The following is a 15,722-nucleotide window of genomic DNA, read 5'->3' as shown; positions in this document are numbered from 1 at the left end:
ACATTTAAGAAAGGTCAACCTGAAAGACATATATAGATAGATAAATGTGGGGAGAAGAGAGAAACAAAAAAGAACATTCCAAAAGTATAGGTCAGTCAATTACAGTAGGAAGATATGAGAAGTGGTAAAAAGTAGAAAATACAAAACTTGGTGCATCACTCAATTGGCAGTGTGAGGAAAATCTGAAGTGCAGTTATTCTGCTTCAATGTTTCATTGCTATTTACTAGGTGTTAGTTACTAAAATTGGGAAGCCAGATGGCAGAGTATATTACAAAGAGTCAGGAAAGAATCTGGAAGGCATCAAGAACAATGTGTTTCAGTTTGAGACCTATCAAATTTGAGGCACAAAGGGGACTTAGAAGACTGATCTAGGTAAATACATTTAGAGTAGAAATAGAGGACCTTACTAAAAAAAAACCCCATATGTTGTTAAGAAGATCAACATTTGTAAAATATACGAAACTGATAGGATTCAATAATTTAAACCATTGAAGTACTCTGAAGTTTTGAAAATAAAAAGAAAACATGGAATTCAAATTTTCAATTATATATTTCTATGCTGGATTAATAGATAAGAAATATATTTTCTTAACATATGCAGATACTTATTTCTGAAATATTATGGTCATATGCATTTTTAAACTCAAGGAAAAGTTATCTAAACCAGTAATTCAAGGTATCATAAGAAAACTCATTTTTAAAAACTTATCTTACAAGTGTTTAACTTGTAGAGAAATGTTTATTCAATTATAGAACTATGAGGCATTTTAAGTACTACTAAAGAATATGAGAGAAATGTAAAATCCTATTTTAAAGTTCATATGGTTTCTGATTCTTCTGTAAATGATATACTAATAGCTCTAGTTGCCTACTTACGCCATAAAAATGACAGTTAAAAATCAGAGAAAGGATCAAGTAAAATAATCATGACTATGCAAGCAGAAGACTTACATATCTTCAAATACACTATTACTGTCAATCAGGACCCAATACTCACATGAAGAGAGAATAAATTTATTTTAAAAATCAAGTCGGCCAGGTGCGGTGACTCACACCTGTAATCCCAGCACTTTGGAAGGCTGAGGTGGGAGGATCACTTGAGGTCAGGAGCTCCAGAGCAGCCTGGCTGATACGGTAACACCTCATCTCTCCTAAAAATACAAAAATTAGCCAGGCGTGGTAGCACACACCTGTAGTCCCAGCTACTCAGGAGGCTGAGGCATAAGAACTGCTAGAATGCCAGAGATAGAGGTTGCAGTGAGCTAAGACTGTGCTACTGCACTCCAGCCTGGGCAACAGAGTGAGACTCTGTCTCAAAAAAAAAAAAAAAAAAAAATCAAGTCAAGGGCTGGGCGAGGTGGCTCACACCTGTAATCCCAGCACTTTTGGAAGCCAAGGTGGATGTATCCTGAGGTCAGGAGTTCAAGATCAGCACTTTAGTGTACTGAGGTGAATGAGTCACAAGGTCAGTAGTTCAAGATCAGCCTGGCCAACATAGTGAAACCCTGTCTCTACTAAAAATACAAAAATTAGCGGGGCATGGTGGTGCACGCCTGTCGTCCCAGCAATTACTTGGGAGGCTGAGGCAGGAGAATTGCTTGAACTTGGGAGGTGGAGGTTGCAGTGAGCCAAGATCATAACATTGCACTCCAGCCTGGGTGATACAGTGAGATTCTTATCTCAAAAAAATAAAAATAAAAATAAATAAATAAAGTCAAAAGGATTCCTGAGTTTTAGAGTGGAATAAATTTATGTGCAAGGTTTAATAGTTAATAAAGCTTCCAGAGAATAATAGAAATTGTCCCAACTGTGACAGATAGTTTTAAAAGTAAAAAGTAATATTCCAGAGATAATTTTGTATACTCTGTTGGCAATATTTTTTCCTTATGATTCTATGAAAATAGGTAATTTGTTTAGAAAACAATCATGAGTGTTGATTGCATTCATCTCATGTGTGTTCTTAAACACAGATGTTAACAGCAAAAGGTCAGTCATATACAGATATTTCTGGACTATCTCTAGAAATAAGCAATAATTCATTTCTTTAAGAGAGTTGCAAGTTAAACCATATATTTTCTCATTCAATGGATATAAATTAAGAACCTCCTTTAAAAATAACCAGAAATTTTAATTTTTATTGATGAAAGATAAATGCTTATTTATTTATTCTCTATTATCAAAAAAGGCTAAAACAGCCACCAAGATTATGTAAAAATAAAATAAATTAGTTAAGCAACTTATGAATATACCAAATAATACTTTAAAAAACTTTTAACCAGAGTCAAAAATTAATGATTCATTCAAAATCTGATAAGCCTAAACCAGATCTTACTTTGCCTTATCTATGGACACAGCATTTACTAGATAACATATAAGAAATCACTTTACTAAAATTGAATAAAGTGAGGATTAAATTTTCTTTCCATTTAGACTTTTAAAATTAATAAATAGATGCATATATCTTCAGTGTACATGTCATGATTTGATCCATCTATATAATCTAATGAGGGTAACAGGGATACGCATTGCCTTAAATATGTATCTTTTACTTTAACTAGAAATGCTCAAATTATTCTCTCCTAGCTGTTTTTTAATGTATAACAGAATGTTAACTATAGTCACCCATGAATTTTCTTTCAATCCTTTATTAAAATTACCCATAAGTCACTCAGAAGAATCTGAGAATGTTTTTATTACTTGGCTTTCTTTTCTTAATCTGCATTTAAAATAATTTCTGTACTATAGAAATATTCTGCTCTCATTTAAACTGAGGATTTCTAAGGTGTTTTTATATGAACCTTTGTCACCTTGACTCTCTTATTCAGTCTCTGTGTTCTTACATCTTTCCCTTCCTCACCTTTGAATTTGTTGAGCTATTCTTTCAGGTTGCTTTCTACTTCTTTCCTTTCCTAATGGCAAACTTGAGAATACACACCCACCACCTTTTATGAAACTCAGTCCTGTGCATATATTTCCATTGTTGTGCACTTGTTTTCTATTATTATCTTGAGAATTTCCATTCCTTTCTAGGATCCTTGTAATCATTATAAAGATGGGGAGATGGTATGTCAATAAAGAATCGAAAAAATATTTTCGAAATAAAACGATTTAACCTTGTAAAGCTATAGATCATTTATAGATGAGGATGAGTGGTAAACAGGAAAAGATTGTGATTATTCTATGATAGCTTTTAAACACATCTTCATTTACCTTATCATTCTTTTGATTTTCAAACAAGGTTCCATTTTCGGTTTTTTCAATGCCATATGCAGCATGTACTACAGTGAAAACAAAGTGAAGAGTAGATGAAATGCTTCTAATTAAGAATCAGGAAACAAGAACCAGGTGTGGTGGCTCACCCCTTTAATCCCAGCACTAAGGAAGTCAGAGGCAGGCAGACCACCTGAGGTTAGGAGTTTGAGACTAGTTTGGCCAACATGGTGAAACCCCATCTCTACTAAAAATACAAAAATTAGCCCGCTGTGGTGGTGTGCACCTGTAATCCCAGCTACTCAGGAGGCTGAGGCAGGAGAATCACTTGAACCCAGGAAGTGGAAGTTGCAGTGAGACAAGATAATGCCACTGACCTCCAGCCTGGGCAGCAGAGTAAGTAAGACTCAGTCTTAAAAAAAAAAAAAAAAAAAAGAAAGAAAGAAAGAAAACAAAACAAAACAAAACAAAAAAAGAATCAGTAAATAATAAAATAGGCTCAAATAGCTTACAATTTTCTAAAGAATCTTCATGAGGAATCCTCTTTATTTCACGTGGTTTTGCAATAATCTAGAAGAAAATCAATCGATTTAAGAATAGCATGCAACAAGTTAAAACGATTACAATAGTGACCATTACTATATGATCTAACACAAAATGTACAGGTTTTGAAGTTATTCATACGTAGAGTCAAATCTTGAGTCTGCCATTTACTTCTCTACATATTCTAATGTCATGATGATTATGATTGGTGATATAAATAGTCTCAAAATGTAACTCCTTTTAACCCTAGTTGATTATTACACAAATACTATGATACTCATTAGTTTCTTTTCCTATCCACAACAACCTAGGACAAAAATTTACTCGTATGTAATTTCGAGTATCACTGAATAGGAATAATAATACAAAAGTAAATTAACCACATTATTTTTCAAAATATCTATGCATTATATCTATCTACGTGCATTACATTTTGTGGGAATAAAATGTGAGCCTGTGGTTTTTAGTAATACTATATTTAAATGGGTTGGCATCGGAAACAGTACAAGTTGCTTGCATTCTCTGTGTTAAAAGCTAAGAAAAAAATATTGTATAACTTCAGCTCCTTCCAAAAAAAGGAGAACAAAACAACCAACCACCATATAGAGCAATGATTGATGAATGAAAGCCACACAGAGGTGCTAAAGAGAAAGCTGTAATAAGTGTGCTGATAATAGAAACAGAGGTGAAATGAAAAAACAGACACTAAAGACATGTGTTCTGCAAGGAAAAAGTTAAGACTGAGGTAAATCTGCATTCTAGCCAGGGCAATAAAGCAACACTCCCATTCTCTCTCCCTCTTCCTCTTCCTCTTTCTTCCTCTTCTTCATTCTTTTTTTTTTTATTCTTTCTTTTTATTTCTTTCTCTCTTTCTTTAAAAAAAAAAGACTGAGGTAAATCATTTTTAAACAAAGAAGAAGGAGGGAGAAACAAACAAAAAGAGAGATATGACCAGTCAATCAAATATGAGCTGAAAAGAAAATCTTGTATTCATAATATAAGCCCAATAATACTGGTTAGCATTTACTCTACAGTTTGTTTTGTGTAAATACTTATATAATAAAGAATTCAATTTGTTAGCTACAAAATAAGACACCCAAGAAATAAACATGATCATCCACCTGAAAGCTGAAACATTCTTACTACAGAGAGAGAGAAAGAAAAAAATAAAGTTCCATCAACTTTCCACCTGGAGAAAAAAAAAAATTTTTTTCACAAGACAAATGGAGAAATTTTTATTTAGATTTTATTCATGTAGGGAACTTTGGAATTCATGGAAAGTAAGAGTTACTGCATACCCTTTGTAGGCTGAATCAAGTGGCCACCTGGTGAAAAGTGGCACGCATATATACATATACATATATATATATATATATATATATATATATATATATATATACATTTTTTTTTCTTTTCATTGTCTTTTAGGTTCTGGGGTTCATGTGCAGAACATGCAGGATTTGTTGCATAGTACATACATGGTAATGTGGTTTGCTGCCTCCATCCCCCTGTCACCTATTATCTGGCATTTCTCCCCATGTTATCTATCCATAGCCTCCCTACCTCCGCTGTCTCTCCCCTAATACCACTGCCAACAGACCCCAGTGTGTGATGCTCCACTCCCTGTGTCCATGAGTTCTCATTGTTCAACACCCACCTATGAGTGAGAACATGCAGTGTTTAATTTTCTGTTCTTGTGTCAGTTTTCTGAGAATGATGGTTTCCAGATTCACCCAAGTTCCTGCAAAGGACACAAACTCATCGTGTTTTATGGCTGTATAGCATTCCACGGTGTATATGTGCCACATTTTCCTTGTCCAGTCTATCATTGATGGGCATTTGGGTTGATTCCAGGTCTTTGCTATTGTAAACAGTGCCAAAATGAACATATGTGTGCATGTGTCTTTATAATAGAATGATTTATAATCCTTTGGATATATACCCAGTAATGGGATTGCTGGGTCAAATGGAATTTCTATTTCTAGGTCCTTGAGGAAGTGCCACACTGTCTTCCACAATAGTTGAACTAATTTACACTCACACCAACAGTGTAAAAGTGTTCCTATTTCTCCGCATCCTCTCCAGCATCTGTTGTCTCCAGATTTTTTAATGACCGCCATTCTAACTGGCGTGAGATGGTATTTCAATGTGGTTTTGATTTGCATTTCTCTAATGACCAGTGATGATAAGCATTTTTTAATATGTTTGTTAGCCTCATAAATATCTTCTGTTGAAAAGTGTCTGTTCATGTCCTTTGCCCACTTTTGAATGGGTTTATTTGTTTTTATTTTCTTGTAAATCTGTTTTAGTTCTTAGACTCTGGATATAAGCCCTTTGTCAGATGGGTAGACGGCAAAAATATTTTTCCACTCTGTTGGATGCCAGTTCACTCTAATGATTGTTTCTTTTGCTGTGGAGAAGCTCTGGAGTTTAATTAGATCCCATTTGTATATTTTGGCTTTTGTTGCCAATGCTTTTGGTGTTTTAGTTATGAAGTCCTTGCCTATGCCTATGTCCTGAATGGTTTTGCCTAGGCTTTCTTCTCGGACTTTTATGGTGTGAGGTCTTATGTTTAAGTCTTTAATCCATCTGGAGTTAAATTTAGTATAAGGTGTAAGGAAGGGGTCCAGCTTCTACTTTCTGCACATGGTAAGCCAGTTTTCCCAACACCATTTATTAAACAGGGAATCCTTTCCCTATTGCTTGTTTTTATCAGGTTTGTCAAAGATCAGATGGTTATAGATGTGTGGCATTGCCTCTGGGGCCTCTGTTCTGTTCCATTGGTCTGTATCTCTGTTTTGGTACCAGTACCATGCTGTTTTGATTACTGTAGCCTTGTAGTATAGTTTGAAGTCAGGTAGCATGATGACTTTAGCTTTGTTTTTTTTTTTGCTTAGGATTATCTTGGCTATGCAGGCTCTCTTTTGGTACCATATGAAATTTAAGCTGTTTTTTTCCAGTTCTGTGAAGAGGGTCATAGGTAGCTGCATGGGTATAGCACTGAATGTATAAATTACTTTTGGCAGTATGGCCATTTTCACAATATTGATTCTTCATAACCATGGGCATAGAATGTTTTTCCATCTGTTTGTGTCCTCTCTTATTACCTTGAGCAGTGGTTTGTAGTTCTCCTTAAAGAGGTCCTTTACATTCTTTGTTAGTTATATTCCTAGGTATTTCATTTTCTTTGTAGCAATTGTGAATGGCAGTTCGTTCTTGACTTGGCTCTCTTTAGGTCTGTTATTGGCATACAGGAATGCTTGTGATTTCTGCACATTGATTTTGTATCCTGAGACTTTGCTGAAGTTGCTTATGAGTTTAAGGAGATTTTGAGCTGAGATGATGGGGTCTTCTAAATATACAATCATGTCGTCTGCAAATAGAGACAATTTGACTTCCTCCTTTCCTAATTGAATACACTTTATTTCTTTTTCTTGCCTGATTGCTCTGACTAGAACTTCCAATACTATATTGAATAGGAGTGGTGAGAGAGGGCATCCTTCTCTAGTGCCAGATTTCAAAGGGAATGCTTCCAGTTTTAGCCCATTCAGTCTGATATTGGCTGTGGGTTTGTCGTAAATAGCTTTTATTGTTTTGAGATGCATTCCATCTATACCTAGTTTATTGAGAGTTTTTAATATAAAGGGCTGTTGAAATGTGTCAAAGGCCTTCTCTGCATCTATTGAGATAGTCACATGGTTTTTGTCTTTGGTTCTGCTTATGTGGTGGATTATGATTACATACTTGTGAATGTTGAACCAGCCTTTGCATCTCCAGGATGAAGCCTACTTGATCATGATGGATAAGCTTTTTGATATGCTATTGCAATCGTTTTGCCAGTATTTTATTGAAGATTTTTTCCTCAATGTTCATCATGGATATTGGCCTGACATTTTCTTCTGTTGTTGACTCTTTCTTTAAAAAAAAAAAAAAGGTTTTGGTATCACGATGATGTTGGTCTCATGAAATGATTTGGGAAGGATTCCCTCTTTTTGGATTGCTTGGAATAGTTTCAGAAGGAGTGGTACCTGCTCCCCTTTGTATGTCCGGAAGAATTCATCTGTGAATCTAACTGGACCTGGGCTTTTTTGGTTGGTAGGCTATTAATTGCTACCTCAACCTCAGCCCTTATTATTGGTCTGTTCAGGGTTTTGACTTATTCCTGGTTTAGGCTTGGGAGGATGCAATTGTCCAGGGATTTATCCATTTCTTCAAGGTTTACTGGTTTATGTGCATAGACTTGTTTGTAGTAATTTCTGATGGTAGTTTGTATTTCTGTGGAATTGGTGGTGATATCCCCTTTATTGATTTTTATTGCATCTATTTGATTCTTCTTTCTTTTCTTTTTCATTAATCTGGCTAGTGGTCTATTTTGTTGATCTTTTGAAAAAACCAGCTCCGGGATTTATTGATTTTTTGAAGGGTTTTTTGGTTCTCTATCTCCTTTAGTATTTCTCTGATCTTAGTTATTTCTTGTCTCCTTCTAGCTTTTGAGTTTTTTTTTTTTAAATCTTGCTCGTCTAGCTCTTCCAATTTTGATGATAGGGTGTCAATTTTAGATCTTTCCTTGCTTCTCATGTGGGCATTTTTTGCTATAAATTTCCCTCTAGACACTACTTTAAATGTGTCCCAGAGATTCTGGTATGTTGTGTCTTCATTCTCATTAGTTTGAAAGAACATCTTGATTTCTGCCTTCATTTCATTGTTTATCCAGTCAATATTCAAGAGTCAGTTCTTCAGTTCACATTAAGTTTTGCGATTTGGATTTAGTTTCTTAACCCTGAGTTCTAATCTGATTGCACTGTGGTCTGAGAAACTGTTTGTTATGATTTCTGTTCTTTTGCATTTGCTAAGGAGTGATTTACTTCCAGTTATGTGATCAATTTTAGAGAAGGTGCGATGTGGTGCTGAGAAAAATGTATATTCTGTGGATTTGGGGTGGAGAGTTCTATAAATGTCTATTAGGTTTGCTTGGTGCAGTTCTGAGTTCAAGTCCTGGATATCCTTGTTAATATTCTGTCTTGTTGATCGGTCTAATATTGACAGTGGAGTGTAAAGTCTCCCACTATTATTGTGTGGGAGGAGTCTAAGTCTCTTTGTAGGCTGTTAAGAACTTGCTTTATGTATCTGGGAGCTCCTGTATAAATTGTGTACATATTCAGGATTGTTAGCTCTTCTTGTTCCATTGATCCTTTTCCCATTATGTAATGCCCTTCTTTGTCTCTTCTGATCTTTGTTGGTTTAACGTCTATTTTATCACAGACTAGGATTGCAACTCCTGCTTTTCTTTGCTCTCCATTTGCTTGGTAAATCTTCTCCATCCCTTTATATTGAGCCTATGTGTGTCCTTGCATGTGAGATGGGTTTCCTCAATACAGCACACCAATGGGTTTTGGCTTTTTATCCAATTTGCCAGTCTGTGTCTTTTGATTCAAGCATTTAGCCCATTTACATTTAAGGTTAATATTGTTATGTATAAATCTGATCCTGCAATTTTGATGCTAGCTGATTGTTTTGCCCATTAGTTGATGCAGTTTCTTCATTGTGTTGATGCTCTTCACTATTTGGTAGGTTTTTAAAGTGGCTGGTACTGGTTGTTCCTTTCTATGTTTAGTGCTTCTTTCAGGGGCTCTTGTAAGTCAGGCCTGGCGTTAACAAAATCTCTCAGCAAGTGCTTGTTTGTAAAGGATGTTATTTCTTCTTTGCTTGTGAAGCTTAATTTGACTGGATATGAAATTCTAGGTTGAAAGTTCTTTTCTTTAAGGATGTTGAATATTGGCCCCCACTCTCTTCTGGCTTGGAGGGTTTCTGCTGAGAGATCCACTGTGAGTCTGATGGGCGTCCCTTTGTGGGTAACCAAAACTTTCTCTCTGGCTGCATTTTTTCTTCATTTCAACCTTGGTGAGTCTGACGACTGTGTGCCTTGGGGTTGCTCTTCTTAAGGAATATTGTTGTGGTGTTCTCTATATTTCCTGGACTTGAATGTTGGCCTACCTTGCTAGGTTCGGGATTTTCTCCTGGATAATATCCTGAAGACTGTTTTCCTCCATCACATTCAGGTATACCTATCAAACATAGATTAGGTCTTTTCACATAATCCTATATTTCTTGCAGGCCTTGTTCGTTTCTTTTTACTCTTTTTTCTCTAATCTTGCCTTCTCATTTTATTTCATTGAGTCGATCATCAATCTCTAATATCCTTTCTTCTGCTTGGTCGATTTGGCTATTGAAATTTGTGTAGGCTTCGCAAAGCTCTCGTGTTGTGTTTTTCAGCTCCAGCAAGTCGTTTATATTCTTCTCTCAGCTGTTTATTCTCATTAGCATTTCATCAAACCTTTTTTCAAGGTACTTAGTTTCTTTACATTGGGTTATAACATGTTCTTTTAGCTCAGAGAAGTTTGTTATTACCCACCTTCTGAAGTCTGTCTCTGTCAATTCATGAGACTCATTATCCAACTTTGGTCCTTTGCTGGTGAAGAGTTGTGATCCCTTAGAGGAGGAGAGGCATTCTGGTTTTGGGTGTTTTCATCCTTTTTGCACTGGTTTCTTCCCATCTTTGTGGAGTGATCTACCTGTGGTCTTTGTCATTGGTGACTTTCGGGCGGGGTCTCTGAGTAGATATCCTTTTTGTTGATGTTGAAGTTATTTCTGCTTCTTTTAGTTTTCCTTTTAACTGTCAGATCCCTCTGCTGTAGGACTGCTGGAGGTCCACTCCAAACTCTGCTTGCCTGGGGATAACCTGTGGTGATGGCAGAACAGTAAGGGTTGCTGCCACTTTATTCTTCTGTTATCTTCCTTCCAAAAGGATACCTGCCAGATGTCAACCTGAGCTCTCCTTTATGAGGTGTCTCTTTGGATATACAGAGGTCAGGGAGCTGCTTGAGGAGATAGTCTGTCCCTTATTGGAGCTCAAGTGCTATGCTGGGAGCTCCACTGTTCCACTCAATGGGGCTGCTGCTGGAACGGAACTCATAACTGCCTTTTTTCTCTAGGTGCTCTTTCCCGAGAAGGTGGGGCTTTATTTATAAGTTCCTGCTGCCTTTTTTCAAAGAGGCCCTTCCCAGCAAGGAGGTAGCATAGTCACAGTCTGCCAGCAGAGGTGTTGCTGACCTACCGTGGGCTCTGCCCAGCTACTGTATGAACTTCCTTGCGGTTTTGGTTACAGAGGTAGACTTAGAACTGCCTTGGGAATGGCAGTCTGACTCAGTAATGGTGGACTGGCTCGTTAATGGCAGACTGCCTTGGTAGTGGTGAACTGCCTCCATAATGGCAGACGCCCTTCCCCTGACAGAGCTGGACCCTCCCGGGTCAAACAGTGCTTGCTGAGAAACTGTCAGTCCAGAAGGTTTCAGATTGCTGGTCCTTGTAGGGGTGGGAACTGCTAAGCCAGATTACCTGGCTCCCTCTTATGCCTCCTTTTTTTCAGTTGAATGGGTGACTCTGTCCCACAAGTGTTCCAAGCCCCAGTTGAAATGGCGGCCGCCCAGATTATTGTGAGATTTTCTGGAGAGAGCTGCTGCACCAGCTGAAACAGCTGCTGGTGGCTGCCTTCAGCCAGGGAGTCTCCGGGTATGTGGGCTGTGAAAACTCATTTAAAATGCGGTGATCACTCACCCTCTGCATTGTTCTAATGGGGAACTGCACTCCAGTTCCTATTTGGCCATCTTGGATACTCTCTCCAAACAGGTTGTTTTTGTTAAACAAAATGCACATCATTTAAAGAGATAAATGAATATAAAGTATATTCTTAATTTTAAAAAGACCTAGAAAACACAGTGTAAACCCTTTGTAATACAGATTTCAGAACAGAACTTCAATTTCTAATCTCTCACAATTTTTTTTTTAAATTAGAGATAAGGTCTTCCTATATTGCCAAGCTTGGTCTTAAACTCCTGGACACAAGCAATTCTCCTAGCTTCATCTCTTGAATAGCTGGGACTACAGGCACATGTTACCATGTCTAGTTATACTTCCACAATTTCTGATATTATTTTAGTCTAATTATAGAACCAAAGATAAAAATAAAGAAATACCTCATAGCAAAAAACTGTATGATATCAAAATAAGTGTACAAGAAATTAAAAGAAACTATATGCTATGTGTAACAGAGTGATTCCATAATTCCTATCAGTCATCTGATCTATTAAAGATTCATTTAAACAGAAGTATTAGTTATACTCACATTATTTACAACTCACAGTAAAGACACTTACTCAAATAATCCTAAACCGAAATTTGTATTTCCTCTATTGCATGAAAGCATTCCCTAACAGCATTTTTCTGTCATTATACTGTCCAGCCCATTTTATTCAGATCCCAACTCTCAAAGAATTTATCAACTATTTCTTTTTTGCCAAGGGAAAAAAAATTAACCCCTCCTATTTCTTTGAAATGGTTCTCTCTAATAACATAAAACAATGATAGGTAGATGACTGCTAAATGTTAGAAGATAATAATATTACAAAAATGAGATTCAGAGTGAGAAAACTAATTTCACAACTAAGTACTTTACCTCAGAATCAGGATTAGACTCATCCTCTGGCATAGACTTTGCACCAGCATCCGGTCTTCGGAGACACCTATACGGCAAAAAGAAACAACAAAAATGAGCAGGTTCATTTCTTAAAACTAAACAAAAACTTTCAGTCTATACATCTAAGTCCCTTCCCCCAAAAAATTGTAAAACAGAGTCTGAGGAAGGCCAGTTACCTGTATATTAAATAATATTTCTTGATATAATTTAGATATGGTCTCTGTTACAGAAAACATTTTAGTTACCTATTTCTGCCTCCACCTCTCCCAAACTATGAAATATCCAAGAACACTCACCCTTAAACCCGTAACACATACTGACAGGCAATACAATGGCACAGACAGACAATACTTTGTCCTTACAAATTATCTACCCTAAAGGCTAAACTGAAAATCCAACTGATATCTGACAGAACTTTTGTTACTGAACTGGAATAAACCTGATAACCTAAAACAAGGTAGAAAATGCACTGTCTCTTCTCCATTATCTATTTCTGATTCAAAAACTAATCTGTGTCACTGGAAAATGGGAGTCTTGGATCTTCAGCATGTAAGCTACTTAGAGAGTGCCCATTGATTCTGTTTTCCTTAGAACACACGGAGCCCCTGAAACACTGGACGTGTTTGAGAGCAGAGTATACAAAAATCAAAAACATAAAGATTTATGTTGTTATTGGGAATATCCTTCAAAGAAGATTAAAACTTTCTGAAATCTAATTATTATTATATTATAGATCCTGCCTTATTGAGGTTCATAAAACCCACCAATATTAAAAATCTTCCGCCAGGCACGGTGACGCGCCAGTAATTCCAGAGTTTGGGAGGTGCAGGTGGGCAGATCACGAGGTCAGTAGTTCAAGACCAGACTGGCCAACATGGGGAAACCCCATCTCTACTAAAAAATACAAAACTTAGCTGGACATGGTGGCTTGTGCCTGTAATCCCAGCTACATGGGAGGCTGAGGTAGAAGAATTGCTTGAACCAGGATCCAAGAGACAGGTTACAGTAGCAGAGATAGCCCCATGCACTCCAGCTTGGGCTACAGAGCAAGACTATGTCAAAAAAAAAAAAAAAAAATCGTTTACACTCAGATACCCAAGAGACAGAATGCTGGAATAGTTTCAATCCTAAGTAGTTGTAGCTCCACTTCATTCAATACTATCTAAATATCTTCCTTCCCATAGGCTCCCAATTAAGGATCCAACTTCTGCAGGGATCCATGGCAATTTCCCATCTCTTTCCTTAGCCAAGCAAAGCCCAGATTCATAAAAACACAACCTCCAATAATTGAGAATAGGAGTACTCTATTCCTCTGCTGCTGGAAAGTAAGTAAGTCTCAGTCAAACATCCCAAGCATCGGGATGTTACCAACTACCCAACTGAAGTTTCATTACCGATTTGCCAACCAATCCTACCTTTGCCCTAACCGACAGGTACATGAGAGAATTGAGAAAAGAGGCAAGAAAAAGAAAAAAACAGACATCGATCCTGGGTCACAGATCTACATACTTAAGCAATCTCTAGCTTGGGTTCTAAACCCTCTCTAAGCTTGCGTGGAAGAAGAGGATACCAACATTCATATCTGCTCCAGAGACTCCTTACGGTAGCACAAAGTCTTATAACATTTTTCAGTAAAAACTTTAAAGTTTGGCAGTTCCTCCAGTTAAACAAACAAAAACGAAGCAGCTTTTCCAGAACTCCTTGAATGCCCTATTTTAATACACCTTTCTTGATAATTCCTAACATCCCGTGTTTCCAACTTCCTAAGTGTTTGACTCTCTTCAAATTTAGCTGTGCCCTGCAAATTCCATTCTTATCCACTTTCATTGAGTTCAACAGCTCATTCCATTCTCATCCTCTTCCACGGTGTTCACTAGAGCCACTCCCTCTTTCTGTTATAAAAACACTCAGTGACAAAATGATGTAAAAGAAGATTGGGGTTTTCAATAAAGAAACCTGAGTGCAAATCTCATTTCTGCCATTTACTGTATCCAACAGAATAATTTCATCTCTTTGAGTTTCAGATTCTCCACCTGAACAACCACTTAATCAGGATGTTAAACACAGATTCAAGTACTACAGGGTATTTTGTTTAGTCTCCAGGATTTCTTAAAATTCTCAAATTCTGTGCCCTTCTCATTTTGTCTATAGGAAAATGGGGAATATTTAGCTACCATACAGGAAAACAATAATAGAAAGTAACAAGCCCTAAGCAATGCAGAAGAGAAAGTAAAAAGAAATCAAGAAAATATTATTTAAATGACATAGAAAGAAAAAAATAAATCCAGAAAACAAGAAACAGCTTCATCCAACTAGGCAGGGTACTCAAAGCGAAAACCAAACTGGGTAGTCAGTAAGTGGAGAAGTGAATTCTAAATAGGCTTTCAATATATGCTAAATATAGTTAATATAGCATAGACTATATGCAGATATTCTCCATGTACAGTAAAATGATTTCTCTCTTAGACTGACCTGGTCTTGCTTAGGAAAACCCTAGGGTCCTTTGGCCACAGATAACTCATATCTACTTTCAAAACTTTGATGGCTGAACGACAACAACAAAAAAACAGGTACTTGTTACCACTGTAAATTCCAAACATATTAGGACAAACTTTTGGAGTAGCCAAGCTTCTAAGGAACACTCTAAAGAGAGTTCATATATAACAAAATGTGACTTTCTGAATTGACCTGATTTAAACCAGTACCTCGATCCCATTGCTGCATACATCACTTTCCATCAATGTTTAGGCGCAAAGTGATGTGAAAAGACAGGCAGGATGCTTCACAAATCATGGGTTGGCTACCTGTTAACTATAGAATCATGACCCAACATTTCAAACTCTTTCGACCAGAGTTGCCTAATCAGTAAGAAAGCAATAATAGCACAAATACTTTGTAAAGCTGTGTGAAGACTACATGAGATGATAAATGTGAAGCATAATCTGGTGCCTAGCACAGACTAGAACACTAAACAGGTACTGGTTTCTATTCTCTCTATCCACTTAGTTAACATATCACTTTAAACAATCTGTGATCATACCTTTTTACGTGCTCATCAACAGCAGGATGCACTTAAAGAAAAAGTAAAATGCATTTTAAATCAAAAATAGAAAACTATAGAATATTGAAAACATAAAAGAGCACAGGGGCTTGTTCCTATAATCTCAGCTAGTCAGAAGGCTGAGACAGAAGTATCACTTGAGGAGCCCAGGAGTTTGAGACCAGCCTGGGCAACACAGCAAGCTTCTATCTTTACAAAAATAATCATGCAGGCTGGGTGCGGTGGCTCACACCTGTAATCCCAGCCCTTTGGGAGGCCGAAGTGGGTGGAACACTTGAGGTCAGGAGATGAAAGCTCATCTCTACTAAAATTACAAACGTCAGGTCTGGTGGCACACACCTGTCATGTGTCTATTTCTAAAACACTGAGGGTCA

The 15,722-nt window shown here is 37.0% G+C and overlaps 1 protein-coding gene across 7 annotated transcripts in view; it reads right to left on the bottom strand.

Annotated features, from left to right (window-relative positions):
• LOC101029346 (uncharacterized) overlaps positions 1-15,722 on the bottom strand; it is a 181,774-nt gene that overhangs the window by 70,224 nt on the left and 95,828 nt on the right. For all 7 annotated transcript variants that reach the window (XM_074396877.1, XM_074396884.1, XM_074396893.1 and 4 more), the window contains 4 exons: positions 15,328-15,358; positions 12,267-12,333; positions 3,724-3,781; positions 3,212-3,279 (listed from right to left, as the gene is read on the bottom strand). In XM_074396877.1, coding sequence (XP_074252978.1) covers positions 3,212-3,279; positions 3,724-3,781; positions 12,267-12,333; positions 15,328-15,358 — 224 coding nt within the window. The remainder of the gene's footprint in view (positions 1-3,211; positions 3,280-3,723; positions 3,782-12,266; positions 12,334-15,327; positions 15,359-15,722) is intronic.

Source organism: Saimiri boliviensis, chromosome 1, assembly GCF_048565385.1.
Source record: "Saimiri boliviensis isolate mSaiBol1 chromosome 1, mSaiBol1.pri, whole genome shotgun sequence".
Taxonomy (NCBI): Eukaryota; Metazoa; Chordata; class Mammalia; order Primates; family Cebidae; genus Saimiri; species Saimiri boliviensis.
The sequence above is the reverse complement of the archived record's forward strand: the minus strand, read 5'-3'. Positions and strand labels throughout refer to the sequence as shown.